This window comes from Camelus dromedarius, chromosome 32 (genome assembly GCF_036321535.1).
Source record: "Camelus dromedarius isolate mCamDro1 chromosome 32, mCamDro1.pat, whole genome shotgun sequence".
NCBI lineage: Eukaryota > Metazoa > Chordata > Mammalia > Artiodactyla > Camelidae > Camelus > Camelus dromedarius.
The window spans coordinates 15,970,589-15,986,915 of NC_087467.1; the positions used below are offsets into that span (position 1 = coordinate 15,970,589).

Consider the following 16,327-nt stretch of genomic DNA (forward strand, 5'->3'; position numbering starts at 1 on the left):
CATGTTGAGAGCAGGTAACCTTGATACAGTATGACGAAATGGTACTTTACCTCTGTAATCTTCCTCCCTAGAAGCCATAAGCCCCGTCTAATCAGGCGAAAAACATCAGACAAATTCCGATACAAGGTCTCCTAGAATATGCCTGACCAGCAATCCCTGAAATTGTCAGGGTCACCAGAAACAAGGGAAGTCTGAGAAACAGCCGCAGCCAAGAGGAGCCTAAAGAGACATGACAGCTAAATCTAATGTAGTATCCTGGGTGGGACTAGGTGAAAAGGACATCAGGTAAAAAGTAAAGAACCTAAATGAACTATGGGCTTTAATTATCATTAAAGTGAATAATAATGTTAAGATGCTAACAACAGGGGAAACTGCAGGGATACACAGAAACTCTGTACTATTTTCTCAATTTTTCTGTAAATCTGAAACTGTTCTTTCTAAAAAAAAGAAGTCTATTTTTTAAATGTTTTATTTTATCTTCTCAGCTTCTAGTTACTCACCAACACAAGCCACACAGGCAATTTCATTAAGAGGAAAGCGAATAGGAGAGAAAGAGAAGGCAAGGCCAGGTCCAAGAACAGGGTCAAGAAGAAGGCAATCCAAGGCCAATAATGGTTGCAAAGTCAAGGGAAAGTCCTTAAGTTTAGCTTGTAAGTTATTCTGAGAATACGTTCATCTGCCGAGGGTCTGTACTATTTCCTCTAAACCTTCACTTTTGGGATTCAGGTCATGTAGTTATACACAAAATATATCATCAAGGATCCCCAGTTAAGGAAAAAAAAAACATTATGGAAAGAGCAATATTTAATTTCGTTTTTTTTTTTAAGTTTGAAAATAAGGTCGGTGTGTCTGTAAAGAAGTAGCTAAAGAATTTATGAAATGTGATTATATTTCAATTTGGATCCAAATACCTGGTGTAGGAGGTAGTTCTATTTCTGCACTATTAGAAATGCATTAGAATATTGATATAATAAAGATCATATATTAAATATGAATTAAAACCTCAAACAAAATGAAAGGAAACCTTACTACTCCCCTGTAAGGTAATTTTAAATTACACCTGAACTTCTGCGGAAAGAAAACTAGGATCTTTCTTGTAGAGGCTACTGGAAAGCCTGGGAAAGAGTGCCCTAAGGAAGGACGGGCGGGAGCCTGTTCACTGTACACAAGGAAAGAAAGATACTTACTGAGGGGGGCATACAAATAACCATTTATTTGACAAACTTGCCCCCAGATAGTTTCATTTTCTGAGAGCAATACTGAAATGCTGCCTTAAGACCAAGACTTTTGATTTTAATTTTAAAAAGGAGTCAGAGTTCAGGTCCCTTCTTTGTCAGCCTCATCTACATTTCCTTAAGAAAATAGCCAAGGTTTTCACTTCACAGAACCAGATTTGCATTCTCCAATTATCTCCAACTTGAAGGTTACAGAGTAATCTAAATGGGGGAGGGGAAAGTTTACTGAAACAGCTGTAAACACAAACTAAAGTAAGCAAAGCAGTGTTTGGAGGCCTAAAATTTGGTGGCCCTTTACCCCTTCAGACAATCAAGTGCCTCACAGCAGGGTAGGAACCTACACTGTTCCAATAATTTACATAAGAAATTAGCAACCAAAATTTACATCTGAATGGCAACCCCCCAGAAGCCCATCAGGTGTTAAGTATCTGCTTATCTAAATTGCCTCTAAAAATAGCTTTACCTTCCTTTAAGTCTTAGGTAAATAGAAGATTTCCCATGAAGGGAAGGTGGTATGCCAAAACAAATCCAGGCACTATATTGCCCTATTTCACTGTCATTTTCATAAGGAAAATTTCAGGGCTGTTCTGCCTTTGAGTGAGAGGATACTTAGAACTTAGATCTTAGAATGAGCAAATGGAAAAAGCTATGGAAAAACTATGAACTATTAAATTATGAACTAATTACTAATTAGGCTGGGACAGCCAGAAAACAGCACTGTAAACCACTAAATGGAGGGAAGAGGGTATAATTTGTCACATCATCAAAACTATGAAATACTGAAAATGCTGTATGTAGGATTTTCTAATTAAAAGCGTGGTTAAAGCCTTGGTGGAAGAGAAGGTTGACAAAAATAAATAAACTCGGATTATTGGAGTATGTACATTTTAACCTTCTATTAGATAACAATACACTGGATGAATGTTCAAAATAAATGGAAGAGATAAATATACAACACCTGATATCTCTGTTATTGTTTTGAGAGTGGAACAGAAAGAATTAGGAAGAGAGAAGACTAAAAGAAAAAAAGTTCCTAAAATAGTAGCATTCTTGCAGGAAGCACTGGGAGGACTGAAAAAGTCCTGCCCTAAGTCTAGGCTTGCCTTTGCCACATACCATCTCAGAGAAGTCATTCAACTGCTGTGAATTTCAGTCTGTTCATCTATAAGATGGGGTGATAAATGCTGGTCTTTCTTAATAGACACCTGCTATGAAGTCACAGGTGATATGTGAGCGGGAGCATAAGCATTCCTCATTCCTTTCTGTAATTACTGGTTTCCAGCCTTGAGCACCACACGCAATGATTGGAAACTAGCCAGACAATATTAGAGGAATTGAAAAAAAAGAAGGAAAAGGAAACCCACCATCTGTAGTGCAAGATCCTTCTGGGGCAGGTTTTTGTGAATAGGGGATTGGTGGGCTATTTGAATCAGACATTTCTTCATCATCTTCGTCATCTTCCATTTCATTAACTGTTAGATTGTTAGAAAAATCCAGGCTTCCATTTTGAGTGTAGCGGTGTACCAAATCTTTATCCAGATCCTCCACCTTGGGTTTTACATCTGGGTAAGCAAATAAACCATAGCTAATTTAACAACAACAACAATAATAATTTAAAAATACTTGTGGGAAAATTACCAAAGAAAAATTCATAGTTCTGAAAGATAGCTGAGGACAGGGAGACTGGCGTTGGCTAACATTTAACCCATTTATTTCAGAGGTCCCCAGACTTGGAATTCCCATTTTTAAAAAAAGGAGCCTAGAATGTGTGGGATCGAGAAACTTACCTGCAGATGAGAAAGGATGGTGGTCAGGGTCCAAGTACAGCTGGGAAAAAATTGGCCGTGGGACCACACTACTACATCTGAGAGAGGCTTCTATGGAGTTGTGGAGGGCTTCCTCAAATCGAGCAGATTTCAGTTGCCCAGCATATGAATTCCCCATGGTCTACACCACCCCTCAAAGAAAGAGAAAGAAAGGAGAAAACTGATAGAATTAGAGGGCAATATGTCTGCAAAGCACACATATAGCTGATACAAACTCTATCCATATACCTTGCTAAGACTGTATGAACTTTACCTAAACTTAAGACAACTTATCAATTTATCTGTTATGTCACTTTTGCTTCTTGTCTTTACAGTCTAAACCCATTTCAAAAAGCCCCTTTAAGGGAGCTTGTATCTGGGAATCAAACCATAATAAATGCTTTAAGTCAAGGTTCTCCAACCAGTAAATCAAGACTGACCTGTCAGTCATGGAGCCCAAAGTGGCGACAGTGGGGCCACACCTCCCCTTTAAACTGGTAGGCTACCATGACCCCACAGGGACACTATCGGTGGTTTCAGAGCAAATGTCAAATTATTTCTTTCTCTACTAAGATCTTACTGTCTTAGGGGGGAAAAGATTCTTCTCTGGAAAAACAAATGAAAGATGTATGACAGTACATTTAATTGACAAATTTCTGAAAGCAAGATGTGAGCTTTATAAACTCAAAGAACTTGTTTGTGTATTATTAGTGTTTATTTGAAAAACATTTTGCTTAGTCTGAATCACAATCTTACTTGGTACCCTTTACGAAAGTATAGAACAGGAAATTTTGAAGCAGCCGCCTTTACTATACTGGCTATACCAACGATTCTCAAAGTGTGTTCTGAGGTCCCCAAGGCCCTTTCTGGGGTCCATGATGTCAAGACTCTTCACAAACTATTACTAGGTATTTGCCTTTTTCATTCTTCTTCTCATATGTGTACAGTGGAATTTTCCAGAGGGTATATGATGTGTGATATTGCAACAGACTGAATCAGAAGCAGACAGACTACTCTTTTCGCTAACATTTTTTTGGGAAAATACAGTTATTTTCATAAAATGTTACATTGATATATAATGGATTTATTCTTAAATTATAAAATTAATAAATATTTTGAAATTTTCTTAGTTTTAATTTCTAATAAACATAATCCACATAGACAAAACTCAGTTCTTTTTAAGCATATAAAGGGATTATGAAGTGAAGACTCTGAGAACTGTTGAGCTGGACAGTCTACAAAGCACTTCTAAAAGTTATTTTATTTAACTCTCAGTATTCTGAAGTAGGTATGACCTCTTCCCATTTCACAGATGAAAAAACTAAGGCTTGAAGAAGCCAAATGACTTTCCTACTATCACCCAGCTGGTAAAGGTCAGAACTCAATATCCAAATGATAAATCCTGCACTCTTCAAGTTGGGTAAATCTCCTGCAATTTTGAGAATATCTTAGTTTCACTTATCCCATCAAGGAGAGGGGTAGATATTAAATTTCATCTGTATCTCCAACTCTGATTGCCTTCCTGGAGAACTGATTGAGAGGACCCTGATCATGTATCGGGCTCAATATATAGCATAGCCTCTATACATAGGCTTCTTACACAATTCCTGGTATCAGTGAATAGTATACAGAGATTACCATCAGAGTGTCTCAGTTTATCAAAGCTTTGCTAGAAATTCCCATGATTTGGAGGAAAAGCTGGAATCACATTTTGGCAACCTTTCTCACAGTAGATAATAAGAAACCAAATGCTATGGGTTTAAATTACTAGGTTCCTTTTCACAAGAAAAAAAAACATTTTGTAAATATGTGAGGTGATAAATGTTAACTAAACAAATTGTAGTCATAATTTTGTAATATATAATAATATCAAACAACTATGCTGCACACCTAAAACGAATACAATGTTGTATATCAATTACATCTCAATAAAGCTGGAAAAAATTACAAAGTTCTTTCTTACAACGAGTACATATCCCAAAGTATATGTATGATACTCAGTTCAAAGTTGTATGTGGAAGAAAATCAACAAAGCCCATCAAATGAAATTTTCCTGAAATACCAAGTTTTTGTCCAAGCTCATAAAATCCCACCAGTACAAACAACTATAAACATTTAATTTTTCTAAAGCTCAAAAGGCAATTTATTTTTCAACAGAACCACGCATGATCAAAACAGGGTGGGGACTGGAAGAGAAACATGCTGTGTCACTAGTTTATGCACCTAGGTCAAAATCCGATGGCCATTTCACCCTTCTTCTTCACTGAAGGGAGAAAAATGCCAGGGGCTAGCACCGTCAACCATGGGATTTCTTATCCGTGGAAAACAATGGAATAACTTCAAAGGTGGACCTTTAGCCTTTCTCCAGAGCACCAAATGCCTGGAAATCTTGCCTCTTCTTAATCTATTACCTGTTCAACAAGTTATCTTCCTTTCATCCTTGAAAACCTTGAAAACCTACATTCTCCAAGAGATCTTTTTAGTTGAATTAAAGAAGAGCCCAGTTATACAAGGAGGACTGCATAATCTGAGTCCCATCAATGTAGACATAGTTTAAGGAGTAATACAACAGATACGTCAAATAAATATTGTGCTGATTGAAAATATTAAATCAACATTAAAAATGGGTGATCGAGTTTCACCATCACAGAAGATACACATAGTCCTACAGAAGCATAAACCTGAGCAATACTCAGATGAAGACAAAGGGATGTACTTAAGGAACAGCCTTGGGAGAGTAAAAAGAAGTGGCTGGCTATTCCAGATGAAAACATAACCAGGCATTTTTAAAGATAATGATAATGTGAAGAATTTCAAAACTGACCCCAGACTTCTTTAGTGCTGAGTGTGAAGTTCTTCCCTTGACAGTTAGATGCTACCCAAAGAAGGGCAGAGTTCAAAGGAAGAAGCCTTTTTAGTGCAATGTATTCTTAATGTCACATGCTGTAATATTTAGAGTCACTGACATTGTTGGCCTTATCCACCTAGACTACCAGCCTTCCTTTTCTCTGAATCTCAAAGAGCCCCCAGTGCCCAAGATGGCATAACATCCCACTGAAATCAATGTGAATAAATCTAACTGCAGGTCTGAAAATGGAGAAGTACTTTTTAGAATCAGTTGTTAAATGAAATACAACAAGGAAGCAGACTTGTGGTTTCCATACATACATACATATTTTATGTATCTGGCTGACATTAAGTTTGTGAGGTTGCATTATATTGCTTTTTCCATGCTTTCTTTCATTACTGTGAAACTACACAAGGGAAAACTATATTAAATGTTTTGTTATAGCACTACAGACTTCTGAGATGCTAACAGTCACCCCTGGGCTACTGAGGAAATCTCTAAGAAAAGGATGGCGCACAGTATGAGCTCTTTCTGCACCACTAATTAATTGCTCAGAATGCAAGTGGGATCCAATACAAACCACCGCGACATTGTGGTTTGGTGCCTTTCTGCTCTAGCCTTGCCCCTTCTCTACAGAAAGAAAGGCAAAAGAAGAAGGGCAGAGTAGAGCAGGCAGCTTCCATCACTAGTGGCTTTAGGAATCAGGGCTGCAGCAGTAAGGGAAAGGGTAGCTTGGCAAACAGGTGCCTGCGGACCCCTCCATGCCTTTCCTCAACTCTTCTCCTGTTGGAGGTGGAAAGGAGAAGCAATACACCTTGAGGGAGTGTTTTCACTCCCTTTTTGTCAGTGGCTACATGGTTAATAATTACTGTATTATTAATGCAGGAATGACTTTTACAGTAGTTATTAAGTACACAGGGGACAAGGAGAAAATTTTCCTGTAACTTAACTCCCCAAAGACTTTCTACAATTAAAGCACGAGATCAGATTTCTGAATATGTACAATACTCCGATTTTTCAAATGTTCAGCTATGCATGAAGCACCTGTCACGACGGCAGGCATCTAGCAGGCGGTTGATATAACTGCTGTGGTCCTTATTACTACGACTGGTAGTGGTCTCAGTGGCGATGGTGGCAGCAACAGTTGTTGTCATTGTCAAGAAGTGTGAAAGAAAGCATTCTTCTTTGAACCATTATAAAAACAGCAACATGGGAAACTTACTATTACTGCTCTCACTTTTAGGAGAACCGAGGCCTGGAGAAGTTAAGGAACTTGCCCAAGGTCATACTTGCCCAATGGCCAAGACAGGGGTGCAAGCTAATCACTTTGTCTACAACACCAGCTGTCTTAGGCTATCTAATCACGGATGCCATCCGGTTCTTAAAACACCTACAGTGATGACCTAATTGGATAAATGGAGACTCTGTGAAGTATTACTAAATTGCCAAGGCAAGCCAGGCCCCCAAACAAACAAACAACAAACAATAAAAAACAAACAAACAAATAAGTAAGTAAGTAAATCAAGGAAGAAGATTTGTTTTTTTGTTTGCTGATTTGTCCTTGTCTACATTTATCATGGCTGCAAGACAAGGCCGAAAAGGGCGTTTTAATACAGGATATGGGGCCAATATGCATAAAGCCAAGCGACAATTTGAAAAACTGAAACAAAATAAAACCACCACCTTTCCCCTCAATTAAAAAAAACCCCAAACCTCACTGTCAGTGTTAGATGAAAGGCAAAGATGAACCAAGTATAAACTCCTTCACAAAGAAGAAGTAAATTACCCCTGGGTAACTTTGGGGGATTGGTTCCAGGACTCCGGTGGATAACAAAATCCGCGGATGCTCGAGTCCCTTACATAAAAAGGCTAATCCAGCCGGCCCTCCCAATGAGCGGGATTATTGAATCCATGGATGCAGAACCCCTGCGTATGGAGGCTGGCTGTGCACACACACAGGAGAGGAAGCACGGCCTGCCCCACTCCAAAGCAGGAGAGCAGTTAGCATCATTGTCCCTGCTTTGGGGAATTCTCTTGCCGACACTCTTTTTCTTCCCATTGCTTTCCACTTTAGAAGACGCAGTCACATTTCCTTAATTCATTACATGGCAAATCTAGAAATCAAAAACATTCTTATCAACCTCCTAAAATGTTAGGAATGTTTACATAACTCTTCCTGTTTTTCTCCAATCTTTCCCTTTTCTAAAAGAAGTTTAAATTTTCTTAGTAAAGACAAGAAAAGGTTTTCTAAAGGTCAAATGATAAAAAGAAATGAAACTGCGAGTGTTACCTTCCTTCTCACAGCAGTGTAAAAAGAAATGCTAGATTTCATTTATTGCCCAGGCTGCTGCTGTTAAAAAGTGAACACAATTTAATTGCAATTTCCCTTCTCATCCATGGCAGGACACTTCATTTAGGTAGGCAGAAGTCACAAGCAAAAGATTACAATGTTGGTAAAATGATACAGATTGACTAGAAATTTTATAAGTACGTTGTTTATCCTTGTAAAGAAAATATCAATGCAAGCAGGAAAAAAAGCCAGAAAGTACCTACAATAAACCAGTCATATTTATCTGTTGATGGTGGAATTGTTTTTGAATGATCTTCCTTTTCTCTTCTTACTGGCATCTTCTAATTTTTAAAGTAACGAACAACATTATAACACAATAAGCAAAAAGGAAAATATCATAGAGCAACTGGGCTAATCCCAACTCTCTGACTATCCCTGAACAAGTAGTCTTGAAAATAGACTTATTACTCACAAAGATGGTAAGAACAACTGGAATCTGCAAAGTCAACCCCCGCCCCCCCCCCCCACACATACACAGTGCTGGTACTTTAGGAGCGCAGGAAAAATAAGATTCATTCCAGTGCTTACACTGAGACTGTCCCATTAAGGGCTGATGTTTCTACTACTATCTTCTAGCTCAAGACTCCAAACTATTTTCCCCAAGTTATGTACACTTGTACTGACCCAACCATCTCTCTCAACAAGCTCTTCTTTTGACCAAGTATAAATATTTTCAAGGTACTGCACTTGGGCTATAAATAAAAGTTGACTTTTAATACCAACTATTTGGAGAAGATAAACATTCATTTTTTAAAGTATTTTTAAAAAGGTTTCATCACAGTTAGTGACTAGTAAGAACAAGGAAATCGCTGATTTAAAAAAAAAAGTCACGTATAGTTGGCCTTCCGTATCCACGGGTTTCTGCATCCAACCGCAAAATCAATCCTCAGATGGTTTAAATCTGAGGATGCACAACCTGGCAGATATGGAGGGCAAACTGTACTAGCCATTTTATATAAGGTACTTGAGCATCCACAGATTTTGGTATCCATGTGTGACAGGTCATGGAACCAATACCCCAGCGGATACTGAGCGACAACTACATACATAATGAGACTTGAACATCTTGTGCCAGAAAGCAAAGAAACCGTCACAGGCTAACGGGTTATGTCAAAAGACATAGGAATCAACATGAAGCGTTCCCATGGGCCAAAGATTAGAGAAACTGAACATAAAAGAGAATAAATGCAATGGGCTGAAACATATTCAAAATATAAAAACTCACAAATTAATTTTGCTATTCAAGGAGAAAAAGAGAACTCTTCTCGGGGGAAAAAAAAAAAAACCCGAAAACAAAGCATCTGATTGAACTCTGCTAAAGGGAAACAGAGCGAGCGAAGCATTTATCCTGCTCTTCCTGTCCTTCAAAGAAACCAAACAGTCCTGGTTATTGAGAGAGGTTTTGTTTTGTTTTGTTTTGTTTTGTTTTGTTTTGTTTTGTTTTGTTTTGTTTTTTTAATGAAGAATTCCAATTAATAAATATAAAAAGAAGGACAGAATTTTAAACTTACCACTTTGAAACCGTTAATGCAAAATTCATCTAGGCAGTGAGAATGAGTGAAACCATTAGATAAAACGTTGGTGGGGAGGGAGCGGGTCGTTACCTCCTAAACCACTGATCAAGTTTAGCATCACTGAAAGTGAGGCAGCGAGACACCGTGTACCTCCCCGTTGGAGACAATATGAAGCACACATGCTGCCTAGGATGTATTTCTGCCAAAACTCTAGAATTAGCTTCCATTTCTAGGATGGAGGGCCAGGTTAAATGAAAGCACAAGGCAACAAGCAGATTCAGAAAGAGGGACAGGTGGGCACAGCAACCGATCCAGTTTCTGCAAGGTGCCAAGGTCATCTAGCTTGTAAGCGAAGGAGCTGAAGTTAAAATTTAGACTCAAAAGTCCATGTTGTGTTTTTCCCAAGACTAAACCAAGCTATCTGAAATAGAAAAAATAGGTGAAGATGACACATTCTGTTTGTGTGTGTATGTAGTTGGTTTTGGTTTGAATTTTTTTTTTAAGGCACAATTTATGTGTGCCAGGTACAGTGCTATAGACAACTTGTTATAACTTGTCAGTTTTTTGTTACCTTTTTCTCTATAGATGTATAGTTAGATAGATAGATAGATAGATAGATGGATGTCACCCACTTTCCAGAGGTTAATCATCATCCACCCAGCCAGGCAGCATTTATAGAAATCCTACTGTTCAAGCGGTTAAGCACGTAAGTTCTGGAGTCACATGACCCACATGCACCCATTACCCTGAATGATACTGGGTAAGTTTCTTCATCTCTCATCTGTAAAATGGGGCAGCACAATCAATATCATAGGTTTTTGTGAGAATACATAAAACTTATACAATGTTTTTAGAATAGTACATAGAGCAAAACAAATGTGCAGAAAATGCTGGAAGTAGTATGTAGGGTTTTTTTTTAAGCTTAGTGCTACACTGAGGACACTAAGAAAAATAAGATGTGCTTCCGTGTATGTGTTGGGCACTGCAGTAGATTTGGGTTCATTGTTCTAGAAACAGATGACCACCAATGTGAAAGTTCCAAAAGCTGGTATTTGGTAGTATATACAATTCATTTATTAAGAAATTTTACAATCATATAGACAAATCATTATTGTCCCGTATAGCTATCATATTCTTTTACTTCATATAAGAAAATTACTTATTATAGTCATTACTGCTGACACGCCCTTTCTCTGTTAAAAAATATTCACTGATGAGAGTGATAATATGTGACTCCGAGACTGAGAAGTCAAACATGGTTCCTGCAAGTTCTCAAAGAGTTTATAGTTCAAAATTTAAAACAAGCATATATTCACGGTTCTCTCTTTTGCACACTTTTTGCATTTTATTTATTCATTTTAATTGATATTTGTTGCTCTTAATTATAATTAGTTGGGTCTAGTATTTGTCTGACTCGTCCATTAAATTGTGATTGTTTAGGGGAAAATATTTTGCTTACAACTGGAGCCGAGTGGAAAAAAAAATACACTGGGCTTTTTTGTGTCTTATCCAATTATACATTAAATGGGTTTGAAGAGATATTATCTCTTTCCAAGCGCGTTCCAAAAAAAGCACAAAATTAACGCATTCAAGACAAAAGTGTTCCTTTTTTCTTTTTTATTTCCCCTCCTTGCTACAAATCTTTAGAAAATGCAAGCAGATTAAAAGACAAAATTTCCAACCTCTTTTAATGGTTCTGTACTTTTAAATCTGGGTGACTCTTTTGACAGTTTCTGAAGTCAAAAGTATTTCAAGTACTAAAATAAATACCTAGCCCTAGTAACTTTATTCTAAAATGAACCATTTTTACCAACATACTTCTGGATACGCAATATGTCTTAAATTGCTACAGAAATAATGACTGTAACATGCCAACTAATTTCATAATGATTTTACAAAAACAGTCATAATTCAAAGATAAAGGACAATGCTATTTTTCCTTTGTGACAAGAGGTTATGTGTTACTACTGGAAATTTTTACTTTCTTCCTTGAAATACCAGAAATTCTTCTGTAAAATAAACACATCTCGTCAAGACTCTCTGGAACTAGTATAATTACCAGAGGCAACCCCTGTGTTAGATCAAAGAAACAAAACAATAATAGGCAACGTGTGACCTCTACCATGTCACCAGGGACCAATTTTTCAACAGGGAGAAGAGTCAATAATCCAGAACAGAAAACATTAAATAACCAGAAATGCTTCCAAAGTGTGGCTTACCACATCCATCAAGGCTGCCACACTCAGAGAATTGAGTCTCTATGGTTTCCAAGAACAAACTTCTGGGGATTTATCAAAACAATCATTAAAATCTGCATAAAACACCAGAGGCAAAAACCAATTTCCCAAATGCAGGATAGAATTTCAAAAGCTACTACAATAATTCCCCAAATTTCATTGGATGCTTTACCAAGTGTAATGGAAAGAACACAGGTGATTAAACATTTTTCATATAACATTCACCTAATTTCTCTTAGTTGTCTATCATTTAATTTTTCCAAGAAGTTGTTTGGAAAGCAGGCTATGAACATTAACCAGATAAAACATAATTAGTAAGAACACATTAAAGACTTCTGCAGATTTTTTTGTTTTGTTTTGGTAATACTGGGTCACTAAATCCAGAAACAGGGCTTTGATGTCCTTTGTAATGTATGTGGTTGACTAATAAGAATTATAAGGGTGCAAAGACAGGTAAAGAAATTCCTACTCACTGTAATTACAGTCAAAGAGAAATACGTTTAAAATCGACCTTTAAAAAGCACCACGAATAAAACTGTGCCTTGGAATCGGCAAAATCTGACTGTTTGCCTTAGCTGCTGCTGCTCTCTTCTCTCAAAATCAGATGTGAGTTAAGGACTGAACACACGGATCTGAATTATTTAATTTATAAACATCCATTCTGCTGGTAGTTCAGAGAGAAGTAAACGAGGGACTCAGCTTACAAGCAAAAGCACTGGAAATTCAGAGCAACTGTGAACATTCTGCTCTTATATGGATGTGTTGACTCCCGCTACCTTCATCTTTCCACTCTGTCATCTGCCCCTGTCTTTCCATCTTCTTATTAACATTGCTAATTGTATTTGTCAGTTTTGCCACAATTTCAATGCTACTTAAACAGCTGTGGGTTTTCTCTAGGCAATTATCAGTCACTACCCTTAGGTTTCTAAATTAGTTGTTGAAAGGCACTTTAACCTTGAGAAAATAGATACAGAGCACACTGATCCGCTAAGCCTTACGTTTATGTACACGTGGCTTTAAACTGAGTAAGTATTTAAAAGGATTGAAAAAAATCACACAACTAATTCAGATTTATTGTAAAATCATAAATTAGCAAGAAAATGCTTAACAAAGCGTATTTTATACTACTTATCATTTTATCTTTTCCCCTTTACATACTGCACTGCACACACTCTGTATCTGTGTACATGTTATATAGCGTGTAAACTGGAACATCAAAATACTGCCGGATTCCTCTACCTTTTACTACCTATCTGCCAGGTGGCAACACCTTTCGAAAGTATCCATGGTCATAAACGTGGTATCTTGAAGTCAGGGGCTGTGTGGCAAAGAGAGTTCTCACCACATGCAGATTTCCCCCCTTTCCCTATTGCCTTTCAAAGAGAAAACTCTTTATCCTATTTGCTTTTCTTATTCTCTATTCTTGACTCTGACATTGATTTTCTTCTTACCACTACAAAATGTGCGAAAAACAGTCTGAGAAAAAGACACGGTTTAAGGTTATTCATCAACTGATACGCACTTCTATGAAAGGGAACCGACAACTAAATTAAAAAAAAAAACTTCAGTAATCCAAAAATAAATGGCACACTTCCATTTATTCCCTTTTCATGTTAACGTAAATTTAAAGAACTTTTCAGAGTTAAGTTTTGGTGTTTTTAAAGGTTTATAATATCCAGTTTTGGGGTCAGCCAAAAAGCTTTTTAGAATAATTTTAAAATTAATGTAGGCTCATTCCTTACTTCTCCCCCACGCTAATCTCTGCCACTTTCTCCTCCAAGGAAAAAAAAAGGTGATATTTCAATAGTGTAAAATTCTTCACTGAGAGACAAAGGTTAAAATGATAAACAGGTTGGAAGGCAAAGTACGCTACAAACCCTAACTGTTCTTTCAGACCTATATTGACTCTTATAGTCGTTGCCAACATTTGGTAAGGATTATCCTTCCATTAGACAAAAGCAAGCATTCCTGAGATAAATCAGGAGTTTTTGCCATGAGACTCATAAAACCTTTTCACAACACAGATTTTCAAGAGAATCCTTTAAGGTTTTAGGAGGCTGCTCCTTTTACTAAGTAACAAAATACACCCCATGGTGTCTCACTGACCCCACTCAGCTGTCCTTTGACCTCTTCAATTGTTGAAGCCTAACTCCAGGGCCCGCAGAATTTGCCTCCCATATCAAAAAGGCGAATGTTGCTTCCTCCTAGCACCTGGTGTAACAAAACGCAACAGTTCTCCCTCTCTCTGTCTCCTCTGCTGCCTCTCGGACCGTTTTCCAGATGTTCCAGGCCCAAATGTTAGGCCAATCCTAGGTTTCAGGAGCTGCGTGTTCACCACGAAGGAACAAATAGGGACTGGGCTGAAGTGGCAATGACCCTCTTGTTCTTTTTGGCCTCAAAAGGATACGATGGGTCATAAAAAAGGAAAAGATCTTTGGCCTCTCTTGGAAATGCGAGGCTATTTAAACATGTTGTAACTTCCAAAAGGAGGGAGCCAGTCTTGGGTTATGCCTTGACAGACAAGAGTTACCTAAACAGTATCCCTAAATTCTCAATTCTAAGCAAACTTTTTATTTTCTTTGACATAGTAGGGGAAAAGGGGGACAGTGTCACCTTTTTTCCTTTCTAAATTAAAAGGCTTCCAGAAATAGAAAAATGAAATTTTCATAAAGCTTTTAAAACATACATCTCAGAGTACTGTTATAGGTTAAAACCTTTAAATACATGCGGTCACTAGATACGGTTTTTCTACGGAGGCCAGTAACCTAGATGTCTCTCTTTCAGACAACTTGAAAGACAAAACCACAATCCACAAAGAGGAATCAAGAACTGAATTCTTATTGTCTTAATTTAGATATGTAGGAAATATAACACAGGCTGTTGTAAGGAAAAAAAAACTTAAAGCTGAGAAAGTGTTTTGTCTTTTGGGGTTTTTTTTTGGTGGGGAGGATGGGGAGGGTAGAGGAGAGCTGGGAGGAGAGGAAATGGAAGGAGAGGAGCTCATAGAAATATCTGCTTCATCAGTTTAAGTGCCAAAGATAGCAGCTTTATTTAAATTCTAAATATATTCCAAAAATTTTGATCTTGAAAAATTTGGAAGGGGAGCATATTATAATTGTACAATACCTTGGTTTGTTTATTAACATTTTTGAATCGCGTTCATGATTAAGCTGGGCTGTCAACACTTCAGGGAGCCTGTTGCCTAGATTTTACTTGTTTAAAGCTTTTTTGTACCTGCAAAAACATAAAAAGTAATATGTATGTAAAGACATGAGTTAATTTCCAAATGCATTATATTCTACAATATAGTAATTTAAATATTCACAATTCTACAAAAATTCCAATTAGAAATGGATTATCAAAGTCTTACACAGCTTTATATACGTCATAAATGGCAAATACAGACATTCCTGCCTCTTGGGTACTCCTCAAGTGATCACATCTCATTCTGCATACTCAAAAATAATTTCTGTTCTTAAGATTTCCCCCCACTAAGTGTAAGTTGAATAAATCTGTTAAGTCTTCATTTTTGCTTAAAGCCCAGAGACTAGTTTCATTTTTAAGAATGAAATTAGGGGAAGGTAATTTCTTACCCTAAGGAGTTTGAGTTTTATAATCTCTAGTGCTTGACCAAAATTTATCTTCTCAAAGAACTATCAAAAACTTAAGACATAACTAATAAGGATTAAAATTATTTTTCTACTTTTTGAAACAAATGATTTAATAATTTCCAGGGAAGAAAGCCTGAAAGAATAAAAAGAGCTACTATTTCCTACACTTTTGAGTAGCGTATCCCTCGGAGAAATTAAACTAAATAATTATATATAATTGGTTGAAAATTGCAATGGTCATATTATTCTCCCCACTAAGTAGATTATGGTCAATATGAACAATTGCACAGGAAAAATAGGAAATACAGTCATAAAGCATCAACTGAAATAAAAACTATTTGTCGCTGATTTTTATACATAACTTAGAAGCGTTTCTATTTTGTTACCGTGTCCATAAAGAACATAAAAGGATTTTCCTAAGAATGTACTGATTTCAAAATGCCTATTTATGGCACTAAAATATTTTAAGTAACATTAACATATATTTTCTTTAAAAAGTTTTCATTTTATTTTCATTTTATGCCAACTTGAAAGAGGGGAAAGAGAGAAAAGAACTATTTTAGATTGTGAAATAAAAATATCTTACCTCTCCTACCGTCAGAAGAATGTCTTCAGGCAAAAGAACAATTAAAAATACAAGCCCCAGATTTTCAATCTCGTGCATTTTGCACTCACCCACTCACAAATAGACATCTTTTGGTAAGTCAGGAGTCTTGCTCCCTACACC

At 37.0% G+C, this 16,327-nt stretch overlaps 1 protein-coding gene across 1 annotated transcript in view; it reads right to left on the minus strand.

Annotated features, from left to right (window-relative positions):
* The window catches only part of GREB1L (GREB1 like retinoic acid receptor coactivator), a 213,073-nt gene that overhangs the window by 92,126 nt on the left and 104,620 nt on the right, over positions 1–16,327 (minus strand). Inside the window, exons 2-4 of the mRNA XM_064481548.1 lie at positions 15,116–15,223; positions 3,023–3,221; positions 2,600–2,797 (exon numbers count right to left, since the gene is read on the minus strand). Of these exons, the coding sequence (XP_064337618.1) occupies positions 2,600–2,797; positions 3,023–3,179 (355 nt within the window). The 5' untranslated portion in view covers positions 3,180–3,221; positions 15,116–15,223. The remainder of the gene's footprint in view (positions 1–2,599; positions 2,798–3,022; positions 3,222–15,115; positions 15,224–16,327) is intronic.